The sequence below is a fragment of the Salvelinus sp. IW2-2015 genome, linkage group LG13 (assembly GCF_002910315.2).
Source record: "Salvelinus sp. IW2-2015 linkage group LG13, ASM291031v2, whole genome shotgun sequence".
Lineage (NCBI taxonomy): Eukaryota > Metazoa > Chordata > Actinopteri > Salmoniformes > Salmonidae > Salvelinus > Salvelinus sp. IW2-2015.
Window position 1 is genome coordinate 15,452,321 of NC_036853.1, and position 22,692 is coordinate 15,475,012.

The following is a 22,692-nucleotide window of genomic DNA, read 5'->3' on the forward strand; positions in this document are numbered from 1 at the left end:
ACGGGTTGAAAATTGCAGATTTGGACACAGATAAGCGCCTAAATTGGAATGCAGTGGCTGCAAAGTAACATACTACACATGACTTCATAGTTCTGGCTCTGTGCTTTCCAGCGCTGTATGGGTTTTGACTGACCGCTGTTCTGAACTTGAACACTGCATGCAGCACATGTTTGGTTTCCTGTGGGAATTGCTGTAAATTACGAGGACTGTATTTTGAAAGGATGAGGATTATAATAAATACTGCTTTGTCATCAAACAAGCCAAACCCCTGTGAATCCAAACGCGCACTTCACATTTCCACATAAAACCAATGCTATATACAGTGTCAACGTTTATGATCACTATGTTTGATGTACAGTTACAAGATGACATAGCATTGGGTTGTTCTCAACAGAATGATCCTATCTTTGTTGCGTTGTGAAGAAAATTTGCTATGGACCAAGCATCTGAATGCACGCATGACTCCATTCTATGCGCACCAAAATGATCTGTTTCTCTGAATTTCTTTGTGAAAGCCTAACACTGTAAGATCTTATTTTATAATTTAGCTAGTCATGTTGGCAATAGTACAAGCTTTCTAATTATGCCCACATGAACCAGATTGCAATTTATAATGGACTGTTTTTGGATTGCGTAAACAACAGTAATTGTGTAAAGATGGCGATGCAGGGCTGTGTTCAAAACAACTACAAGTGTTTTTGCTCTAATTCCCCAATGGCACAGCTAGGAGAGCTAAAAAAAAAACACCATAAAGTTGAAGACTTCTTTTGAGTCATATAAGTGCCTTGAAATTACTTAGGAACTGTGCACATATTGGGGAGGTGTGTGGCCACTTGGAGACACCAGTTAGACCTCTCACTTAAACCCTTGTAATTTGGGGGTTTTATGTTGCGCAAACCCCACATTTGACAAGAATATTCTTATGTTACTGAATGTGTCCAGAGTATTTTCAGATTTCGTTATCAACAAATGTGGCGAAAAGTATAGTAAATGTAAGATGCACATACAATCAACAGTGTAATGTTTGGATTGTGTCAGGTGATCTGTTGTGTCCTCGCCGTTCGTCTAATAATTTCCCCATGACTCCCAACTGTTCCCTTTTAATTGCTACCATGGTTATGCGTATGCTTTCCATATTTCTTTCCATATTTTTGCTTTCCATATTTCTTTCCATATTTTTGCTTTCCATATTTCTTCCTGAAACACACGAGATAAAGAAAACCACACACAAAAGACAGGGACCAGTTTAGTTAGTATTTTCAATATATAAAGGAATTGATGTGTAGGCACAAGGCAGATTTTCATAGTGACTACTACTGGCACTATTGGACAAACCATAGCATAACTGTCAGGGCCATGGCGATAGTGATTTTTGGAACAGAGACATGCCACAGCAGACATCATGGAACCCTGAGCCTTTAGTATGTTGGTCTCTGCCTACAGGAGAGAGAGGATAAATACTCACAGATCTGTTCCATGACTAACACCAGCCAACCTTTTTAAGACACTGACATGAAATTCCACAGCCATGTTTAAGAATGAGTGTGAGAACTGAGCGCATACGTGTCTGCTAAATGACAAATGTAAAATAACAGCTAATGAAACATTCTGATGACATGGCTGTTTTGAATTCAAGACCTGATTCTAATCATAGTGCTATATAACAGAGCTGGCTGAGTTCCACAGGAATGTCTGTGTGTTTACAAAGGCATGTTGAGATGCCTCACTGTGCTCCTTTTCACCAGTTTTTGTCCTTCATAACAAAGTGTTGTTTTATTCTGTGGTGAGTGCTCAGGGTTGCCTGCAGTGCCATACCTGGGTTTGGAAAAGGGTCCGCTCTGGCGTTGGAACGGTGTTCTATAGAAATATCAGGGGGATGTCTCGCTGGTCACACAGCTAGACAGAGTGGCTGCCTTTCAATGACGCATTCTGCGTTAGCTCCCCATTACTCGCCACATTGCCAACCTGATGCCTGAAGAAAAACATACAAGTCAGGTAATTACACTTGAATAAAACGCATTGCCTTTATAATTMTTTTTGTACTTTAAGTGGAGTTTTTAATTATGAAAAACTAAAGCAAACTTTCTGTCAAGATGTATTAAGGTTTTCAACAAGTCATTTCTGTTATCCTGACCAACTGTTTGAGCACCATCACCTGATCAAGATTGCAATACCCTCTGCATCTAGAATATTCCACTGCCATGGCAATGAGCCRCTCTCAGAGAAGCTCTTTGTAAAAGCAGATGAAAGCTGGCTGAAGAGACTTATTTTCCTTCTGTTCTCCATTCTCATTCAAAAAGATTGCCCATCTTAATCTGGCTCTTGTTTTGGTAGGGAAAGATATGATTGGTCAGAACACACCAAACTGATTTGCAAATTAACAGGGTTAAACTTTGGGCAGCAGGTAGCCTAGTGGTTAGATGGTTGGGCCAGTAACTGAAAGGCTGCTAGATTGAATCCCCGAGCTGACAAAGTAAAAATCTGTCGTTCTGAACAAGACACTGTTCCTAGGACATCATTGTAAATATGAATTTATTCTTAACTGACTTGCCTAGTTAAATAAAGGTTAAATAAAAAAATACTTTATTGTCCTGGTGCTCTTTTGTTCAATATTCTGCTTAAAAAATGTCAGGTAATTAATATTTTATTTGAACAGATCATTTAAGAGGTTCCAATATGCATGTACTTTATGAAGCAATGAAAGACTGCATGAAAATATAATGAGTTGTAAAAGTCTGACCTTTAAGAAAAAGTCTAGATGGCATCTTGTAGGAGGATAGGTAAATGCTTCAAAACTAAAGACTGTCACACAATCAACAGCATCCTCCTTGGTTTTTAGCAGGGAAGATCTCAGACTGCAGATGAAATAATTTGATCAGTACTATTAGTGTTCTGTTGTATCTTGATAGTCTGCCTTTGATCCTCAAACCCCTGAAAAGCAATGAATGGATGACATGGTTGTTAAAAATCACATTTTATTGGTCACATACACATACTTAGCAGATGTTATTGCAAGGGTAGCGAAATGCTTGTGTTCCAACAGTGCAGTTGTATCCAATAATTCACAACAATACACACAAATCTAAAAGTAAAATAATGGAAGAAAGAAATATATAAATGTTAGATTGAGCAATGTCGGAGTGGCATTGACTAAAATACAGTAGAATAGAATACAGTATATACGTACATATGAGATGAGTAAAGCAGTATGTAAACATTATTTAAACATTATTAAAGTGACTAGTGTTCCATTATTACAGTGGCCAGTGATAACCGGCTACCACCCGGTTATTCAACCCTGCACCTTAGAGGYTGCAGGGTTGAATAACTGGGTGGTAGCTGGCTAGTGATGGCTATTTAACAGTCTGAGAGTGAGATCTTGCGTGGAGCCCCAGATCGAGGGAGATTATCAGTGGTCTTGTATGTCTTCCATTTCCTAATAATTGCTCCCACAGTTGATTTCTTYAAACCAAGCTGCTTACCTATTGCAGATTCAGTCTTCCCAGCCTGGTGCAGGTCTACAATTTTGTTTCTGGTGTCCTTTGACAGCTCTTTGGTCTTGGCCATAGTGGAGTTTGGAGTGTGACTGTTTGAGGTTGTGGACAGGTGTCTTTTATACTGATAACAAGTTCAAACAGGTGCCATTAATACAGGTAACGAGTGGAGGACAGAGGAGCCTCTTAAAGAAGAAGTTACAGGTCTGTGAGAGCCAGAAATATTGCTTGTTTGTAGGTGACCAAATACTTATTTTCCACCRTAATTTGCAAATAAAWTCATTAAAAATCCTACAATGTGATTTTCTGGATTTTTTTTCTCATTTTGTCTGTCATAGTTGAAATTACAGGCCTCTCTCATCTTTTTAAGTGGGAGAACTTGCACAATTGGTGGCTGACTAAATACTTTTTTGCCCCACTGTATACAGTAGATACTGTACGTACACCACTGTTCAAAAGTTTGGGGTCACTTAGAAATGTCCTTGTTTTTGAAAGAAAAGCACATGTTTTGTCCATTAAAATAACATCAAATTGATCAGAAATACAGAGTAGACACTGTTAATGTTGTAAATGACTATTGTAGCTGGAAATGGCTGATTTCTAATGGAATATCTACATAGGCGTACAGAGGCCCATTATCAGCAACCATCACTCCTRTGTATCAAYGGCATGTTGTGTTAGCTAATCCAAGTTTATAATTTTAAAAATCTAATAGATCATTAGAAAACCCTTTTGCAATTATGTTAGCACAGCTGAGAACTGTTGTCCTGATTTAAAAAATCCATAAAACTGTCCTTCTTTACACTAGTTGAGAACCTGGAGCATCGGCATTTGTGGGTTCGATTACAGGCTCAAAATGGCCAGAAACAAAGAACTATCTTCTGAAACTCGTCAGTCTATTCTTGTTCTGAGAAATGAAGGCTATTCCATGCAAGAAATTGCCAAGAAACTGAAGATCTCGTACAACGCTGTGTGCTACTCCCTTCACAGACAGCACAAACTGGCTCTAACCAGAATAGAAAGAGGAGTGGTAGGCCCCAGTGCACAACTGAGCAAGAGGACAAGTACATTAGAGTGTCTCGTTTGAGAAACAGACAGCTCACAAGTCCCCACCTGGCAGCTTCATTAAATATTACCCGCAAAACACTAGYCTCAATGTCAACAGTGAAGAGGCGACTCCGAGATGCTGGCCTTCTAGGCAGAGTTGCAAAGAAAAATACATATCTCAGACTGGCCAATAAAAAGAAAAGATTAGGATGGGCAAAGGAACACAGACACTGGACAGAGGATCTCTGCCTAGAAGGCCAGCATCCCGGAGTCACCTCTTCACTGTTGACATTGAGACTGGTGTTTTGCAGGTACTATTCAATGAAGCTGCCAGTTGAGGTCTTGTGAGGCATCTGTTTCTCAAACTAGACACTCTAATGTACCTGTCCTCTTGCTCAGTTGTGCACCGGGGCCTCCCACTCCTCTTTCTATTCTGGTTAGAGCCAGTTTGCGCTGTTCTGTGAATGTCTGATGAATGTCTGTTGAATGTCCGAAAGAGTGAATATAAAACCAACTACTGATATTTACAGTAGACAGACATAATATCAGCAATATGACAAATMATTTGGACTGTGTGCAGAAAAGTAGCTACTTACATTGATAGGTAACTGTACATGACCATTTAGCTGCGTAAAATATATTAGACGTGTTTACAAAATAACTCCGCATATAGGTGTTACACGATTAACGTCTTGACARAAACAAAAAGGATCCCTTAATGCGCCTATCTGATTGGCCTGTACCCCATACATACCACTAAATGGCGCCATTTACTAATCAATAAAACAGATTAAGCTTGTTTATCAATCRCAGAACTCATAGGCGTCCGTGCAAATCATAAAAAAGGTGACATTAGTTTCCTGACATTGCCCACTAAATGTATATTTATAAATTCATTATATTCAACAGTAAGAGTTAAATAAGTGAAAGGTTAATTACTTATTGTGGATAACTTTTGAKGCCAAATTATTCTAACCAAATCATCAAAGTGATTGTTGTGACAACTGCTCAAATGGTCGATAGCAGCTAATATGAATATTTCCGCAGGTAATATGAATATTTCAACTAAATGTATTAATTGATGATACAATTTATCCAGAAAGTCTTCCTCTTCCCACCAAATKTTTGGAATTTAAAAAATACCGTGCAGAGGATCATGTCATCAGCATAGTTCTAGAATAGCTAATTTAATTATTTTATGTGTTGAATTAAAGTTCTATAACTATTTTGTTGATGACTAAATAATAAGTAATAAAATGCATGMATTTAACATTTTATTGGCGAACCTGAACCTCCCGGTTCTCTGAATCCTAGAACCCAACTTCCTTCGCTAGAGCTGAATTTAGACAGCTCCTCAGGAGTGAGCAAGGAGTGTATACCACAGACGACGGCAGACGATTGGAAACGCAACATTGGCGAGTTTTGAGCGGGGAATACACTGACAACCAGGGGAGTCCACAATGACTTGGGGAACGGAGCTTTGGGTAAGTTTGCTATTGGTATAAACCATGTTGCTCTCTTCTTTGTTGTGTGGATAACACGCTTGCCAAAATTTAGCACGAATTCGATGAAGGTGCTCGGTTACCTTAGCATTGTGTAAGCTGCTAGCCAGCTAAGCCTGGCATGCACCTTTACCATAGTACTACAGACGGTAAACAATAGGCATGGCGAGTAGAAATGTCCGCCAGGCAAAGGGGATAATTTGCGTATCTTTGTCTAGTACTTGATATCATAACACTGTCTCTAACAGGGGCTTGATTGATCAGTTATTGTTTTATGTTTGAATAGGGAGTCTTCCACACCCTCTCCTAGTTCACACATAGACTAGCAAGCTAGCTAACGTTAGCTATCCTCCAAAAAAGGTGGAGACAGGAGGGTAACGCAAGTAACCCCCTGTACTATTTTCTCTCAATGCTTTTATGGATCTGGTGGCTACCAGCATGAAACAATGCACGTACACATTTCGTTTAACTTGGTTTTAAAGATCGAGGTTTTATTTATTTATGGCTGTTTCCTCGCTGGGTCTGAGTGACTCTTCAAGCTGTTTGACCAGCATTTTCCCCAGTTTGCAAGGAGATTGCGCAAGTCAAATAGTTAAACAATWGTAGACTTGAGGAAATCAAGCATTTTTCTTATCCCAAATATAACAAAAAACTACCCACCATTGAACAGACGTGGGGGGGGGGGGGGCTTATTCCAGGTACGGTCTTTGTCATGTTCTGTCTGGTCTGGCTTGCCCTCTGACAGCCAGGCCCCTGGCTACATCACCCGGTTTGCCCGAGCGGTTTCTCGTCCAAATAATTTTTGTGACTATATCTAGCTACCATGTTACTGCAGCAGAAATCTGTTCCACGTTTTTTTGTTAGTGAGAACATAATCTTCACCTATCAAAAATATTCCTCACCAGGGACATTGAACTCCTATGACATGTATTCCAGTTACATGGGTGTTGCCCATAAAACGTTTGGTCACCCCCAGTATCCTACCAATGGGGCAGCTTCTCCCCCTAATCATTCTAAAATGTATAGTTGTGAAGACTGCAGTGTCGCTGCCAACATGATAGCTAGTCAAAGAAGTGATGAGCCTGTTTCATACCAATTACATTGATATCTAACATTTGATAGAGAGAACTGCACTGTTATGTAGTTTGAGGGAAGATAACAATATATTGAAGCTTTATTCAACATGTGACTGATGTGGCTTATATGGGTTCACTTCAGTATGATTAACTTTGAACCTGTTTTGTTGATAAAATGTATATTTACTACGGTTTTTCCCTGAATGATTCTGTTACTGCTAAATTAACTCCCTCAAAAGCATGTCGGTGCCCTGAAAAGATGTATATTCGGGCAATAGCCTACAGTTCAGTTTGTGAGGCTCTTACTGCTTGATTGCAAGAGCTGTATGTATGATAAAGGTCTCATGAACCTAACCTACTGCACCGTGCTGTAAAATGCCTAATTTGGCCAACCTTCTGCAATTCAAATATTTTGATTTGTGCTGTTAACACATTAGCCTTTGCTGTCTGATTTGAGGTTGACCGATTATGATTTTTCAACGCCGATACCGATTTATTGGAGGACCAAAAAAAGCGATTAATCGGCCTATTCTTTTTATTCATTATTTATTTCTATTAATAAAAAATACTACAATCTGATATTTATGACAATTACAACAATACTGATTGAACAATGAACACTTATTTTAACTTAATATAATACATAAATAAAATCTATTTAGTCTCAAATAAATAATGAAACATATTCAATTTGGTTTAAATGCAAAAACACGGTGTTGGAGAAGGAAGTAAAAGTGCAATATGTGCCATGTAAAAAAGCTAACGTTTAAATTCCTTGCTCAGAACATGAGCACATATGAAAGCTGGTGGTTCCTTTTTAACATGAGTCTTCAATATTCCCAGTTATGAAGTTTTAGGTTATAGTTAATATAGGAATTATAACGCGTCGACTATTTCTCTATATACCATTTGTATTTAAATACCGACTATTGGATGTTCTTATAGGCACTTTAGTATTGCCAGCCTAATCTCGGGAGTTGATAGGCTTGAAGTCATGAACAGCGCTGTGATTCAAGCATTGCTAAGAGCTGCTGGCAAAAGCAGTAAATTGCTGTTTGAATGAATGCTTACCAGCCTGCTGCTGCCTACCACCGCTCAGTCAGACTGCTCTATCAAATATGAAATCATAGACTTAATTATAATATAATAAACACACAGAAATATGTGCCTTTGGTTATTAATATGGTCAAATCTGGAAAATATAATTTTGAAAACAAAACGTTTATTCTTTCAGTGAAATACGGAACCTTTACGTATTTTATTGAACGGGTGGCAACCCTAAATCTAAATATTGCTGTTACATTGAACAACCTTCAATGTTATGTCATAATTATGTACAATTCTGGCAAATTAATTACGGTCTTTGTTAGGAAGAAATGGTCTTCACACAGTTCGCAACGAGCCAGGCGGCCCRAACTGCTGCATATACCCTGACTCTCCTTGCACTGAATGCAAGAGAAGTGACAGTTTCCCTAGTTAATATTACCTGCTAACATGAATTAGCAGGTTAAAAAAAWATATACTTCTGTGTATTGATTTTAAGAAAGGCATTGATGTTTATGGTTAGATACATTTGTGCAACAATAGTGCTTTTTTTCCCGCAAATGCGCTTTTGTTAAATCATCACCCATTTGGTGAAGTTGAAGTAGGCTGTTATTCGATGATAAATGAACACGCACCGGGTTGATTATATGCAACGCAGGACAAGCTAGTTAACCTAGTAATATCATCAACCATGTGTAGTTAACTAGTGATTGTGTGATGATTGATTGTCTGTTATAAGATAAGTTTAATGCTAGCTAGCAACTTACCTTGGCTCCTTGCAGCCACAAGGTCCTTTTGAGGCTGCACTCGCGTAACAGGTGGTCAGCCTGCTACGCAGTCTCCTCGTGGGTTGCAATGTAATCGGCGTCCAAAAAGGCCTATTATCGATTGTTATGAAAACTTGAAATCGTCCCTAATTAATCGGCCATGCGGGCATAGTCTGATTGTCTGGCTGCATGTGTTAGGCCCTTATCCCTTATATTTTAACTGTGTTCACCAACTTGATTCAAAATGCTCATTCCATATTGTTTTACTCTTAAATCTCTATCAGGAATCCCTTCAAGACCTGATTGGATTATTTATTCCCTGGAGTCTCTGGTTCACTGAAAGGCATCTCTAGTTACATACAGTAGATTGAATTTGCATCTGTAGCACAGTAACACCGATGTCGTCTGCCTTGTCTCTTTTTATGAATGAAATTAATTTTGCCCTGATTCCTTCTGGTTCCTACCTAGACATTGAGTCAGATTAATATAATAGTTTGATTAGTGCTGGCACATGCGGCAGATCAAATACACAGCTGAAACACTGATTTTTAAGCTGTTTACATGTCCTAGTAATTAGAATGATTATTCAGAAAACCAGGTATTTTAATCGCTGTGTGCTTACTTAGATTATGACCGTAAACTGATGAAGATAAGGTGTTTACATGACTAACGCCATACTCGGCCTACTGCCATAATCTGTTTTAATATCGAATTATTAGTGTGCATGTAAGCGTACTCACAGAGAGTATTCAGAAAGGAAACTAACCACATTGCATTGATGCAAAAAAAAAACATCTGGGCCTGTCTAGTGAAGGAATGACAGGTGTGATATTGACATGATTTTAGGCTCTGATGGACTGTTACTGTAGGCCATATGTGTGCGTTACACATTTATCTGTTCACATGTCAAAGTACTATCTGTCTGCCTGGCATGTTGGCATTCATCCATGGCTTTGAGACCTAAAGCCTGAGACTAACACATCTTATTACATGGGGTTGGCATGTCCCCACCAGCTAACTGACTGAGACTGATCCACTGGAGATGGTTTGTGAATGGAAGCAGTGTGTCTACAGAATGTTACCATGCTGAGCACACAGGCTATCAACAGTTATTATAGCATTCTTTTTCATAACAGATGTCTTATAGGCTAGGTTATGTTCTGTTGACTGCAACAGCTGTTAACAGGGAGGGATATGATCATGGTTAAAGTCTGGCTTGTCGTTTTGTGCAATGAAGATTGACGGAGTTTGAGAGAGTTCAATTAAGGACACAGATGTTGAATCACAGCTGAGACCTGCCATTGCATTCAGTTCACAGCACCCAACATGAAATCCTTCTCCTCAGTGAGTAGAGAGGGGTGTGATATCACAGGATTGTGTAGGGGAGTGTGTGGGTGGATGTCGTCTTTAATAAAGGGAAGTTGTGCTAGCAGGTATGGCTCAGGGAGGTGTTGAGCAGGGAGAGAGAGTGGAGGGAGGTAGACAGGGTCGTGGAGACAGAGGGTTTGGTGCGTAACGTGTGTTCCCATGCATTCTCAGGGGAAGACTGGGAACATTGAGGGGAAATGCAGCCCTGCCCAGGTAAATTACACAGGACAAAACAAAGGAAATGTGGTAAAACAATCAATGAGAGGTATATCAGGAGGAATCACAAGCAAACAGGGATTTGATAGGTGACGGCACTACTGCATATCCAGAGTGCCTGCAGTATTGCTTTCATTTGTTTATTTTTGTTTTGCTTAATCTGCACAGATTTACCGTGTAAATCCATTGGTCACGTTTGAGCTTTTAGTTGTGCAGTTTTATGGTAAATAGTATAGGTCATTGGCTGAGGCATGTCAGGCCATTGGACCTAATATTGAAGGAAAGAGTTTGTTGTGGTTTATGATGGCTTAACCTGATTTGTCTACACTTGTTTCGCAAGCTGACATACTGTATGTTTTTAGAGATACTGTCAGGGGATTTCTCTGATATTAAACAGTGCAACATGAGGTTGCTATGTCACACACTCAGAAGTGGTGTCCTCATACCTTTTATTTTCAGACAGTATGAAGCTATTTAGCGTAGCTAGTTGGGCTCCATCCCCTAGGCCCTATAATTTGCCTCTTGTCAAAGCCTACCCTGGACACACTGGACTGTCTTTGGAGTCTTTGCTTTTTACAAGGTAAATAAACCATAATCTGTCATAATGATCAGACAGACCATTTTTATTTTGTGATTATTAGGGAGGTCTAAGATGGGCTCTTACTGGGGGGGGGGGGTGCTGCGTGTGCTATCCAGACGCAGCGTGCGTCTCCTACCCAGACGGTGCATTGTAACGCCTCACTGGCGGTCAGAGCTTTAAGAACGGAGTCGCAGAAACAGCAGAGCACAGTCTAAGACAGTTCAATTAATGCTAGTCCTCCCTCCAGACTGGGCTGAATCATCGTCCTGGCCTTGGGATTCTGTCATGTTTTTGTCAACTTGAACTCCTTCTCCATTGTAGGATTAGTAGGAACCTTTTGGCAGATGTTTCAAGCCCTAATGCAGATTTTCAGAGCATCAATTTGTGGTATTCAGCTGGTTTACAGCCATACAACATGTCTCTTATATATTTCTCTATCTCTGACAGGGCAATCCCATGTCCTCTGAATAATGTAGACTGTGCCTACCTGTAATAGCTTGTTAAAAAGATGATTCACATTCTGGGTTGTTTAGTTCCTCCTATGGTTTGTGGGTTGGCTGGTGGACCTCCTTTGTCCAGGCTTCCTTCTTAGTGTTAATCTGGACAACATGGGGTTAAATCAGGTGAGGCCAACTGGCCAAGATTAGAGCTAAACTCTCTCCCTGCCAGTCTGGCAGTGCTGCCAGCCGGCCTCAGAGGGGCTTTCAAGGCTTCCTTCCAATAACATCCATGGTGAATGAAGACTGGGTAATGACTAATGAGTAGGCTGTAGTTGGTCTGTATTTGGTACTTAATTCTATCAAGTTTTTGAGATCTGGTCACATTAATTGAAGGCTGACTGAGGCCATGGTTCACCATGACCCAGCATATTTATTTTGTCTCTGATCTATTTCCAGTCAGGAGCAAAGATAATGGTTTTACATGAGCACACATTTCAAATCCATTGCTGATAGGATTAAAACAATGGGGCGTTGACCAGACTGAAAATCTCAGCTGAAGTTATTTTATTTTGCAGTGTGAAAATACTACTGTTTGTCTACATGCCATGGCAATCTCCTGTCTGTGATTTCCCCTCTAATCTGTGGTTTTTGGGATCATGCGCTGAATGTGGATAAAGGTGGAGAGATGGTGTTCTCTTAAGATGTCTTGGCACAGTTCGGATAAAAAACGCATTTAAAACAAATTTGTAGAATCATGTTAATATTGTTACATTTTTGTTTTCAACCAAGCTTAGTTAAAAAAAAAAATGGCACTTTACACCTTTCCTGCACAGTACAACCCCAGGGTAATGAGTGCAATYCAAAAGAGATTTACACACAATTATAGCGTTGTACCTTTTAATACTCTCTGCTGGCACTGTCTATGTCCTCTGACAATCACATTGAAAACACAGCTGCTGGGTTCTTCCTGTTGTGCTGGTGCGCTATGTGACCCGACTCTCGTCCCTGCAACTCTTCTCATCCCTAAATGGATTTTATTATTGTAGTTTAAATTATTTTTATTTTTTTAAATTTCTATGCTTTCATACATTCCCTTTTTTAAGCTTATCAGCAACATGTAACCTAGCCTTACAGTTGAAGTCGGAAGTTTACATACACTTAGGTTAGAGTCATTAAAACTCGTTTTTCAACCACTCCACAAATTTCTTGTTAACAAACTATAGTTTTGGCAAGTCGGTTAGGACATATACTTTGTGCCTGACAAGAACATTTTTCAACAATTGTTTACAGACAGATTATTTCACTTATAATTCACTGTATCCCAATTCCAGTGGGTCAGAAGTTTACATACACTAAGTTGACTGTGCCTTTAAGAACACATTCTTATTTTCAATGGCGGCCTAGGAACGTTTTGCCTCAGATTTTTAACCTTGTCAGCTCGGGGGATCCAATCTTGCAACCGTACAGTTAACTAGTCCAATGCTCTTAACACCTGATTACATTGCACTCCACGAGGAGCCTGCCTGTTAGCGAATGCAGTAAGCTAAGGTAAGTTGCTAGCTAGCATTAAACTTATCTTATAAAAAACAATGAATGACTGTCATTGCTCCAATGTGTACTTAACCATAAACATCAATGCCTTTCTTAAAATCAATACACAAGTATATATTTTTAAACCTGCATATTTAGCTAAAAGAAATCCAGGTTAGCAGGCAATATTAACCAGGTGAAATTGTGTCATTTCTCTTGCGTTCATTGCACGCAGAGTCAGGGTATATGCAACAGTTTGGGCCGGCTGGATCTTTGCGAACTAATTTGCCAGAATTTTACGTAATTATGACAACATTGAAGGTTGTGCAATGTAACAGGAATATTTAGACTCATGGATGCCACCCGTTAGATAAAATACGGAACGGAATAAACGTTTTGTTTTCGAGGTGATAGTTTCCGGATTAGTCAAAGGTATATGGTTTAGAGAGAAATAGYMGACGCGTTATAATTCCTGTAATAACTTGCGGCTGAAYTTGAAAGGGGTTCCTTCGTTATTTTACCGTTCATGTCYTCCATAGAGAATGTCTTGATCTACTTCAAATAAGGTCTGTGTTTCGTGCAGGCTTAAACCGCCTCGACGTTTTGATACCCGTGTAAATCTCACTAGGATAAAGTAACGTTTGTCAACATATTTTCATAAATCCACTCTACAAAAAAATGTATCTTCGCTTATATTTAGCCAATATTGATTAGAGTTACCTTGTCCTATGGATATCTACACAGTTATAAAATTGGCACGGTGATGTAAGCCTACACGAAACACAGACCTTATTTTAAGTGAATCTAAAAAATATCCTATGGAATAAATGAAGGAACCGCTTTTCAGATTTTGCTAAAAGGTGTCATGGGAGGGCCTCCCACTGCATCGGAGTGCTAGCTGCGCCACCAGAGTCTCTGGGTTCGCGCCCAGGCTCTGTCGCAGCCGGCCGCGACCGGGAGGTCCGTGGGGCGACGCACAATTGGCCTAGCGTCGTCCGGGTTAGGGAGGGTTTGGCCGGTAGGGATATCCTTGTCTCATCGCGCTCCAGCGACTCCTGTGGCGGGCCGGGCGCAGTGAGCGCTAACCAAGGGGGCCAGGTGCACGGTGTTTCCTCCGACACATTGGTGCGGCTGGCTTCCGGGTTGGAGGCGCGCTGTGTTAAGAAGCAGTGCAGCTTGGTTGGGTTGTGTTTCGGAGGACGCATGGCTCTCGACCTTCGTCTTTCCCGAGCCCGTACGGGAGTTGTAGCGATGAGACAAGATAGTAATTACTAGTGATTGGATACCACGAAAAATTGGGGAGAAAAGGGGATAAAATTAAAATTAAAAATTAAAAAAAGGTGTCATGGGAATTATGACTCGCACTTTGGTTGTCAATTCTTACCATGCCCATTATTAAAATAGGATTTCCTACATATAGAAATTAAAGTTTTTGTTTTCAACATTCATCACAGGTAACTTAAACTCTATTTTTATTCAAACATTTGAGAGTATTTGTCTCCTAAGCAGACTCTTCAGTATCATTGTCACTTCAGAGCTGTGTGCGTGTGTGTATTTATGTATTATATTAAAATAAAATTGTTCATTGTTCATTCAGTATTGTTGCAATTGTCATTATTACAAAAATGTGTGTGTGTGTGTGWKATATATATAAAAAAAWAATAWWWATAATAAATTGGTATCGGCTTTTTTTGTCCTCCAATAATCGGTATCGGCATTGAAAAATCATAATCGGTCRACCTCTACTTCTGACCCACTGGGAATGTGATGAAATAAATTATTCTCTCTACTATTATTCTGACATTTCACATTCTTAAAATAAAGTGGTGATCCTAACTGACCTAAGACAGGGAATTTTTACTAGGATTAAATGTCAGGAATTGTGAAAAACTGAGTTTAAATGCATTTGGCTAAGGTGTATGTAAACTTCTGACTTCAACTGTATCACCTGAACTCGTGCTGCACCATATTCATTAACTCTTTAAACCGGGCATAGTTTGATGTTGTAATTAACAATAAAACAAGGTATGACCATGCATTTKAAACATTGAATGGAGATTGAGTACTGTCAGTGCAAGTTATTGTGTGCCAAACAAACCCTGTCCTGGTGTCCCACTTCTGTTTTATTAATTTATGATTTTGTTCCAAGAACTATGAGCATTTGGCAGTCATTGTTCTGCGAGCATGGAAAATGAATTTAGCTTTAGCATGGGCTCTCTGGGAGTGGGCTTGAGTTGTATAAGAGGGTAACTGAGTTTATTGTTCACTTACTCCCCATTCGTTTTTTACTGGGCCTCTTGCAGCTTGACTAATAGCTTGGGTCTGTTTACATGAAGTGGGAAAAAAGACATGAGAAAGCACTGTTTCACCTTTTTGTTGACATGACAAAGCAATGTATTGCTTATTGACCAGATAAATACAAACTGAACCACATAACCTAGGGGGGATTGAGTTGTGTGTGTGTGTGCCAAGATTCGAGGAAAGTTGTCATTTTCAGACATTTATTCTAGCCTACCTATTGATTCACAGGCTGTTGTTTTTCTTCCCAGACAGACAATGAGCCAAGTAGGAAGAAGGCACGTGTAAGAAAGGAGAATTATCAGGCTGTGTTTTAGTGACCTGCATACTAACGTATTGACTGGGAGTTGTTGCTGCTGTGGAACCATAGGACAGACAGGGGGTTGTTTGTATCCCAGGCAAAATGTCACTAAGCTGACACTTTAGTACACAATGTGCTTGGTTACCCTCCTCTGAAAGAAGACTGACTTTAAAAAAATATATATAAATACAAGTCAGGTAGTGGACTTTCCTTTTTTTAATTACCCAGACCAGACTAGTCCTGAGTATCAGGATCAGCCCATATCCTGCAGGGTAGGCAACTAGATTCAGCTGCGGGAYGATTTTTGTCAGAGGGAATGGTCAGGGTGCCAGAACATGATTATAATCATAATCATTGAACACAACTAAGCCCAAAAGGAGTTTGTTATTTTCAAATATAATCATTTCATACCTTGATAAAATTGAGGAACAATCATGCCACTTTTTTTAAAAATTCACAGGAATAAGTGGGAACAGATTTCCTTAAACTCATTTTTAGCTGAACTCTTTAAAAAAAAGAACTTAAAAAAAAAAAAAAAAAAGATTGCGGCCTTTTAAGCAGTCTAGTACAGTTAAATAGTTAAACACCCATGGACGCAGCGGTCTAAAGCACTAAATCTCAGTGCAAGAGGCGTCACTTCAGTCCCTGGTTTGAATCCAGACTGTATCACATCCGGCCGTGATTGGGAGTCCCATAGGGCGGCGCATAATTGGCCCAGCGTCGTCCAGGTTTGGCTGGGGTAGGCCGTCATTGTAAATAAGAATTTGTTTTCAACGGACTTGCCTAGATAAATAAAAGGTTACACACACATAAAAAAAAGTTGTTGGCATTTATGTATGTTTTACTGGTAATGGGGACAATCAAAACCTATTTCTTTCACTTACTTGCTGTGCTGTTTCATTGTTTATTTGTTCAGTCRTTTCATTCTCAACCAGGATTTCTATGGAACGCCATTTGGGTCTTTGCTATGGAACACCATTTGGGTCTTTGCGTGTCAAAATATACCATTTAACACTATTTGACAATTCAAATAAGCTTGCTGACCAATCAGGACCTGAATATGACCGCACATCACATAATTTTTTTATTTTATTTTTATTTCACCTTTATTTAACCAGGTAGGCTAGTTGAGAACAAGTTCTCATTTGCAACTGCGACCTGGCCAAGATAAAGCAATAATAATAATAATTTAACGCATTGATTCATTTTTACATAGCTATTACACTATCACTCGTATTTCATATGTCACAACGATTCATCTGCTATGATGCTGGTAAAGTTGTCTCGCACACCTACAGTGCTGGTCATTAAAAAAAAGCTAGTTAGCTCATGGATGCAAACAATCTTCTTCCCAAAAACAAAGCAAAACGACAAACTGTTAAAGTAGCTATAGTTAGCTAACTATATAGCTAGGTGTCATCATCTAAAATAACCCTAATTTATAAGACAGTTCTTATCTATTTTATTAATGGTGGTTGGACCCATCTATGTGAATCTAGCCACAATAAGGATTAGCCACAATAGTGGACTTTGCGGTAAGCCTTCAAAATAAAAGTATGGCATAATTCTACTATTTATATTAATTTGCGCCACTGTCAAACTTTTATTTTGAAGGCTAACAGCAAATTCCACTATTGTGCCTAATCCTTATTGTGGCAAGCTTCACAACACATAACCCTGTGCGTTCGAGCCTCACTAGCCAGATGAAGCTAGCTGGCTGCTTATAACGTTAGCTTTGGGCAACAGGTTTAAGTAGCTGGCTAGCTATTTATTTTCATGAACTGAAGTTCAATAGGTGAACAACAAGTGGCAACCTAGCTAATACTTACTCACAAGGATTCTTAAATCATTGCTAACAATAATGAAAATGACTGCAGTTTCTACTGGTCATTGTTTTCAGGCTGGTTGTATTGGTGCTAGCTAGGTACCAAGCTAAAGCTAGCTACCCCAGAAGTTGTGGTCRAAAAAATTATGTATTACCAACGCGTTATTGTAAACACATTATTTTCGGCCGGTGTTTGCAGACTTTTTTGTACAGCTTTGACAGTGCTACTGTATCTTTGACACACAAAGACCCAAATGGTTCCATAGTATGCATGTCGTTTAGCTACAAGCAGTGATGCTATTACTGTGTAACATCTGAAAAATAGCGCATTTGGTAGTGTGTACCGGTGCTCAACCAGTCGGCGAAAGCCAACATCACCCATGACAGAGAACGGTTGATTGTCAAGGGCAATGAATTCCATTATCTTGGCTTTAACGGATTCCGCCTTTGAGATGTCTCGCTGAAATTTTCTTACTCTTTCAAATGACTGCTCGACTGCTCGATCCACACAGCAGACATTATGGGCTAGTTTAGGAATACTGTGTTGCACATACAGCGCAAAATTTTACGTGGTGTCATTATGTCACGTACCTGCGTTATATAGGTATGCATGTCAGCCTTGACATCGGTTTTGCACATCGGCGTTAAACTAGACATCGGGACGATACCAATGTTGGCATTTTTAGCTAATATCGTCCGATTCCAATATGTTCAACGATATATCGTACATCCCTACACTCTGTATCCCCTCTTGAYTGCACATTCTTCTGTTTCTTACATAGCAGGTTTTTAAAAGAAAACACATACCGGACAAGTTTAGCAACGCAATGGATTATGGTGATTGTAGTTAATTACCAAGTTTTCTGTCCTAAACTATGTAGAACATTGGCCTGTTGGAAACTACAACTCCCTAATACAATCACACTGTTCGGGCATATGATCAGATTTTTCTCTAGAGAAACTGCACTGCAATGAGAGCATTGAGCTCAGGAAAAAAAAACTACCAAAATGGAATTCAAATAATTGAACCAACATCTGTCAATTAGTTGTTTAAAAAACAAAAAATGACCGACATTCCAGTTAAATCGCTCAGCAGTACCAGAGGCATATGGGGACAAAGTCTCATACACTCATAATCTGAGACAGTTTCACACGCACCACTGGTGTCTCCTCTACTCGGTTTACCCAGCAGAGAGATGGTTTAACGCTCTGCTTACCGGTCAAAGTCACCTTGAAATTGGGTGGGGGCAATATGAGCCCCTTGTATTGAATGGGACAGGAAGAGAAGGGGGAGATGCAGGCCTCATGGTCTGCCCCCCCATCCCCCTCATCCTCCTGGGCAGACCCCCAGCCACACAAAKCTGTAGTGCTGAACTAACACCACTCAATTAAATGATGATAACAGAGCACACAGGACTATGTCCCTCTATGGCCAGATGTTAGAAAGTCATGATGCTATTATTCACCAAATGAATCCCTCTCCCACATGATTGCATAAGAGTTGTGTTAAAGCCAAATGTATTTTTCCTCGGATGTGGCATACTATTATTTTAGCACTGTACTAATGTGGCTTATGACATCACGCTTTGATTCAGAGTGAGAAAGCAGAAAATTACACAGAACTAGATAGCGAATATAATGAGCTCAGTGTGTCAGACCCCAATATCACAACAGCACATGAATACAACACTATAAATGACTAATTGATTAGATAACAAAGAGTAGGGGAGAGGGGCAATCGTAACACCTTGAATTTCTCCAAACAGAAACTGTCTCAGTACATGTCCATTTAGGTTCTCTCCCTGCTTGAAAAGTTTCAGTCAAATCTTTCTATTTGCACCAGACTTGTGGAGGTCTTGGCTAATTTCTTAGAATTTTCCCATGATGTCAAGCAAAGAGGCACAGAGTTTGAAGGTAGGCCTTGAAATACAGCCACAGGTACACCTCCAATTGACTAAAATTATGTCAATTAGCCTATCAGAAGCTTCTAAAGACATGACATCATTTTCGGGAATTTTCCAAGCTGTTTAACTGACTTGCCTAGTCAAATAAAGATTAAATAAAGGTGTAAAAAAAAAGTCTGCAAATCGGCGCCCAAAAATACCRATTYCCGATTGTTATGAAAACTTGAAAGTCAGAAGTTTACATGCACTCAATTAGTATTTGGTAGCGTTGCCTTTAAATTGTTTAACTTGGGTCAAATGTTTTGGGTAGCCTTCCACAAGCTTCCCACAATAAGTTGGGTGAATTTTGGCCCATTCCTCCTGATAGAGCTAGTGTAACTGAGTCAGGTTTGTAGGCCTCCTTGCTCACACACACTTTTTCAGTTCTGCCCACACATTTTCTATAGGATTGAGGTCAGGGCTTTGTGATGGCCACTCCAATACCTTGACTTTGTTGTCCTTAAGCCATTTCGCCACAACTTTGGAAGTATGCTTGGGGTCATTGTCCATTTGGAAGACCCATTTGTGACCAAGCTTGAACTTCCTGACTGATGTCTTGAGATGTTGCTTCAATATATCCACATGATTTTCCTACCTCATGATGGCATCTATTTTGTGATATGCACCAGTCCCTCCTGCAGCAAAGCACCCCCACAACATGATGCTGCCACTCCCGTGCTTCACGGTTGGGATGGTGTTTTTCGGCTTGCAAGCTTCACCATTTTTCCTCCAAACATAACGATGGTCATTATTGCYAAACAGTTCTATTTTTGTTTCATGAGACCAGAGAAGAATTCTCCAAAAAGTACAATATTTGTCCCCATGTGCAGTTGCAAACCGTAGTCTGGCTTTTTTATGGCGGGTTTGGAGCAGTGGCTTCTTCCTTGTTGAGCGTCCTTTCAGGTTGGCGATATAGGACTCGTTTTACTGTGGATATAGATACTTTTGTACCTGTTTCCTCCAGCATCTTCACAAGGTCCTTTGCTGTTGTTCTGGGATTGATTTGCACTTTTCGCATTAAAGTATGTTCATCTCTAGGAGCCAGAACGCGTCTCCTTCCTGAGTGGTATGAAGGCTGTGTGGTCCCATGGTGTTCATACTTGCGTACTATTGTTTGTACAGGAAATTGCTCCCAAGGATGAACCAGACTTGTGGAGGTCTACAAATTTTATTTCTGAGGTCTTGGCTGATTTCTTTTGATTTTCCCATGATGTCAAGCAAAAAGGCACAGAGTTTGAAGGTAGGCCTTGAAATACAGCCACAGGTACACCTCCAATTGACTCAAATTAGGTCAATTAGCCTATCAGAAGCTTCTAAAGACATGACATCATTTTCTGGAATTTTCCAAGCTGTTTAAAGGCACAGTCAGTGGGACCCAGGCACTGGGTCAGAAGTATGTAAACTTCTGACCCACTGGAATTGGGATACAGTGAAATAATCTGTCGGTAAACAATTGTTGGAAAAAGGCCTTGTCATGCACAAAGTAGATGTTCTAACCGACTTGCCAAAACTATTGTTTGTTAACAAGAAATGTGTGGAGTGGTTGAAAAACGAGTTTTAATGACTCCAACCTAAGTGTATGTAAATTGCCGACTTCAACTGTATGCATGTTTGTAGTGAGGATGTCCACAGCACAGATAAGGATCACAACAAATCACCTGGCTGAGTTTGCATGCTGTTTTGTACACATTGAGGAAAGGCATCAGATGGACGTCAATCCCAGCAGTGTCAAAAGCCTTCACTGCTCCAGAGCAATATTCTTACTTTACACCTGCAGGATCCTCTTACTGTGTTGTGTGGAAGAGTCAGAAGATCTTCTCCGGTACGAACCCAGGACACAAGTTTCAAGAAGTCTACCACTTCATGAGTGTGTAAATTAGAGGATGGTCAAAGGGGTTTTCATTCACCTTATCAGAGGCATTAGCTGCGTTCACAGWGGACTGCAGCACATTGAAATTACATTGTCAGATTGCGTAGGGAAGATTTTAATTTACGGTACATTCGGTTGACTCAGCCTGCTGCGCTGGACTGAACCGGAGGACTTCTTACGTTCACATTACTGTTGGCTTTTTCTATGCCATATATTATGCTTGGAAGCAGGCTCTGGAGTGAGCTAGGAAGACAGCCAAGTGACACAAGGGCACAACAGATTTGCTTACCCCCCYCTTTCAGTCCTGGCTGCCCCCTTAGCCTCTACACCAGCTGTGCCAGGAACTTCCTCTGATTAAAATGTCCTGGAGATGATTTACTGGGACGGCAGAACATACAAACATTCTCATCCTAACTATTGAAAACATTCTCTCCTCTCTGGCTACTCACTCAGCAGGAAGACTGAGTGAGAATGGATGTGCTGTTATAATATACTTGCAGCGGGAGAAGAAGAGTTTCCAGTTGGTGCAGATAAGAATAGCTGTGGTTGTCAGTGGTTCATGTTTGTGGCTTGGGCAGGTTTTCTGGTTGAGGTCAGCCTGTCAGTGCTGCTGCTGCCTCAGTACAGGAGTTGGAAACAACCTGGCTGGGCTGAGGCTCCTGCCACATGGGGGTTCTAACTGGCCAGTAAACTAAAGGAGCCTATACAGTTGTGAACTTGTGATGTGGCCCTGCTGTGCTACATTATGGCAGTGCCCGTGTCATGTGGATTGTGGTCTCTTCCCCCTTCCCTTATTCTCTCTTTCTGTCTCTCCAACCTTCTCTTCCTGTCTTCCCCCCATTCTCTCTTTGTCTCTCCAACCCTCTCTTCCTGTCTTCCCCTATTCTCTTCCTCTCCTTTGTCTCTCTCTCTTCCCCATTTCTCTCTCACTTCTCTGTCCACAGCACTGTCCTCCTCCCTCTCTCTCTCTCAACAGCCCCCTTTCTCTCTTCTCTTTATAGAGCCCTGTCCTCCTCTCTCTCATCCCCCTTTTCTCTCTTCTCTATACACCACTGTCCTCTCTCTCTCTCGCTCTCTCTTCCCCATTTATCTCTCACTTCTCTGTCCACAGCCCTGTCCTCCTCTCTCTCTCTCTCTCTCTCTCTCTCTCTCTCTCTCTATAGCCCCATTTTCTCTCTTCTCTCTATAGAGCTCTGTCCCCTCTCTCTTAAGTGAAAAAGGATGTCAGGAAGTAAACTGGTTCCTGCCCCAGACCCAGCCGGCCTGCTGCTACAGCTTAATTCATAGCGGATGTTTGGAGCCTCTATTTTACGGGTGGGGATCCTTAAAGGCAGCCAATGGCTTTAGTAGTAGTATGAACTCACTGGGACCCTCTGCACTGTGTGCCATTA

General features: G+C 40.4%; 1 protein-coding gene and 1 long non-coding RNA gene across 7 annotated transcripts in view; one reads left to right on the plus strand and one right to left on the minus strand.

Moving 5' to 3' along the window:
• Nucleotides 1-840: 840 nt before the first annotated feature.
• LOC111972191 (uncharacterized) lies at nucleotides 841-6,939 on the minus strand. Of its 3 annotated transcripts, XR_011480771.1 has the most exons (5): nucleotides 3,483-3,740; nucleotides 2,741-2,931; nucleotides 1,816-1,972; nucleotides 1,336-1,437; nucleotides 841-1,197 (listed from the first exon to the last, which is right to left on the minus strand). It is a non-coding gene; the product is annotated as an uncharacterized lncRNA (long non-coding RNA). The 3 variants fall into 3 exon arrangements; XR_011480770.1 differs by lacking the exon at nucleotides 841-1,197 and having other exon boundaries at nucleotides 1,335-1,437; XR_002878394.2 differs by lacking the exons at nucleotides 841-1,197; nucleotides 2,741-2,931; nucleotides 3,483-3,740 and adding an exon at nucleotides 6,704-6,939 and having other exon boundaries at nucleotides 1,335-1,437.
• Nucleotides 5,495-22,692, plus strand: part of LOC111972189 (formin-binding protein 1-like) — a 74,427-nt gene continuing 57,229 nt past the window's right edge. For 2 of the 4 annotated variants that reach the window (XM_070446151.1, XM_070446150.1), the window contains exon 1: nucleotides 5,856-6,025. In XM_070446151.1, the coding sequence (XP_070302252.1) occupies nucleotides 6,002-6,025 (24 nt within the window). In that variant the 5' untranslated portion in view covers nucleotides 5,856-6,001. Of the gene's footprint in view, nucleotides 5,589-5,853; nucleotides 6,026-22,692 lie in introns of those variants that run through there. The other 2 variants (XM_070446152.1, XM_070446149.1) reach the window with 2 other exon arrangements.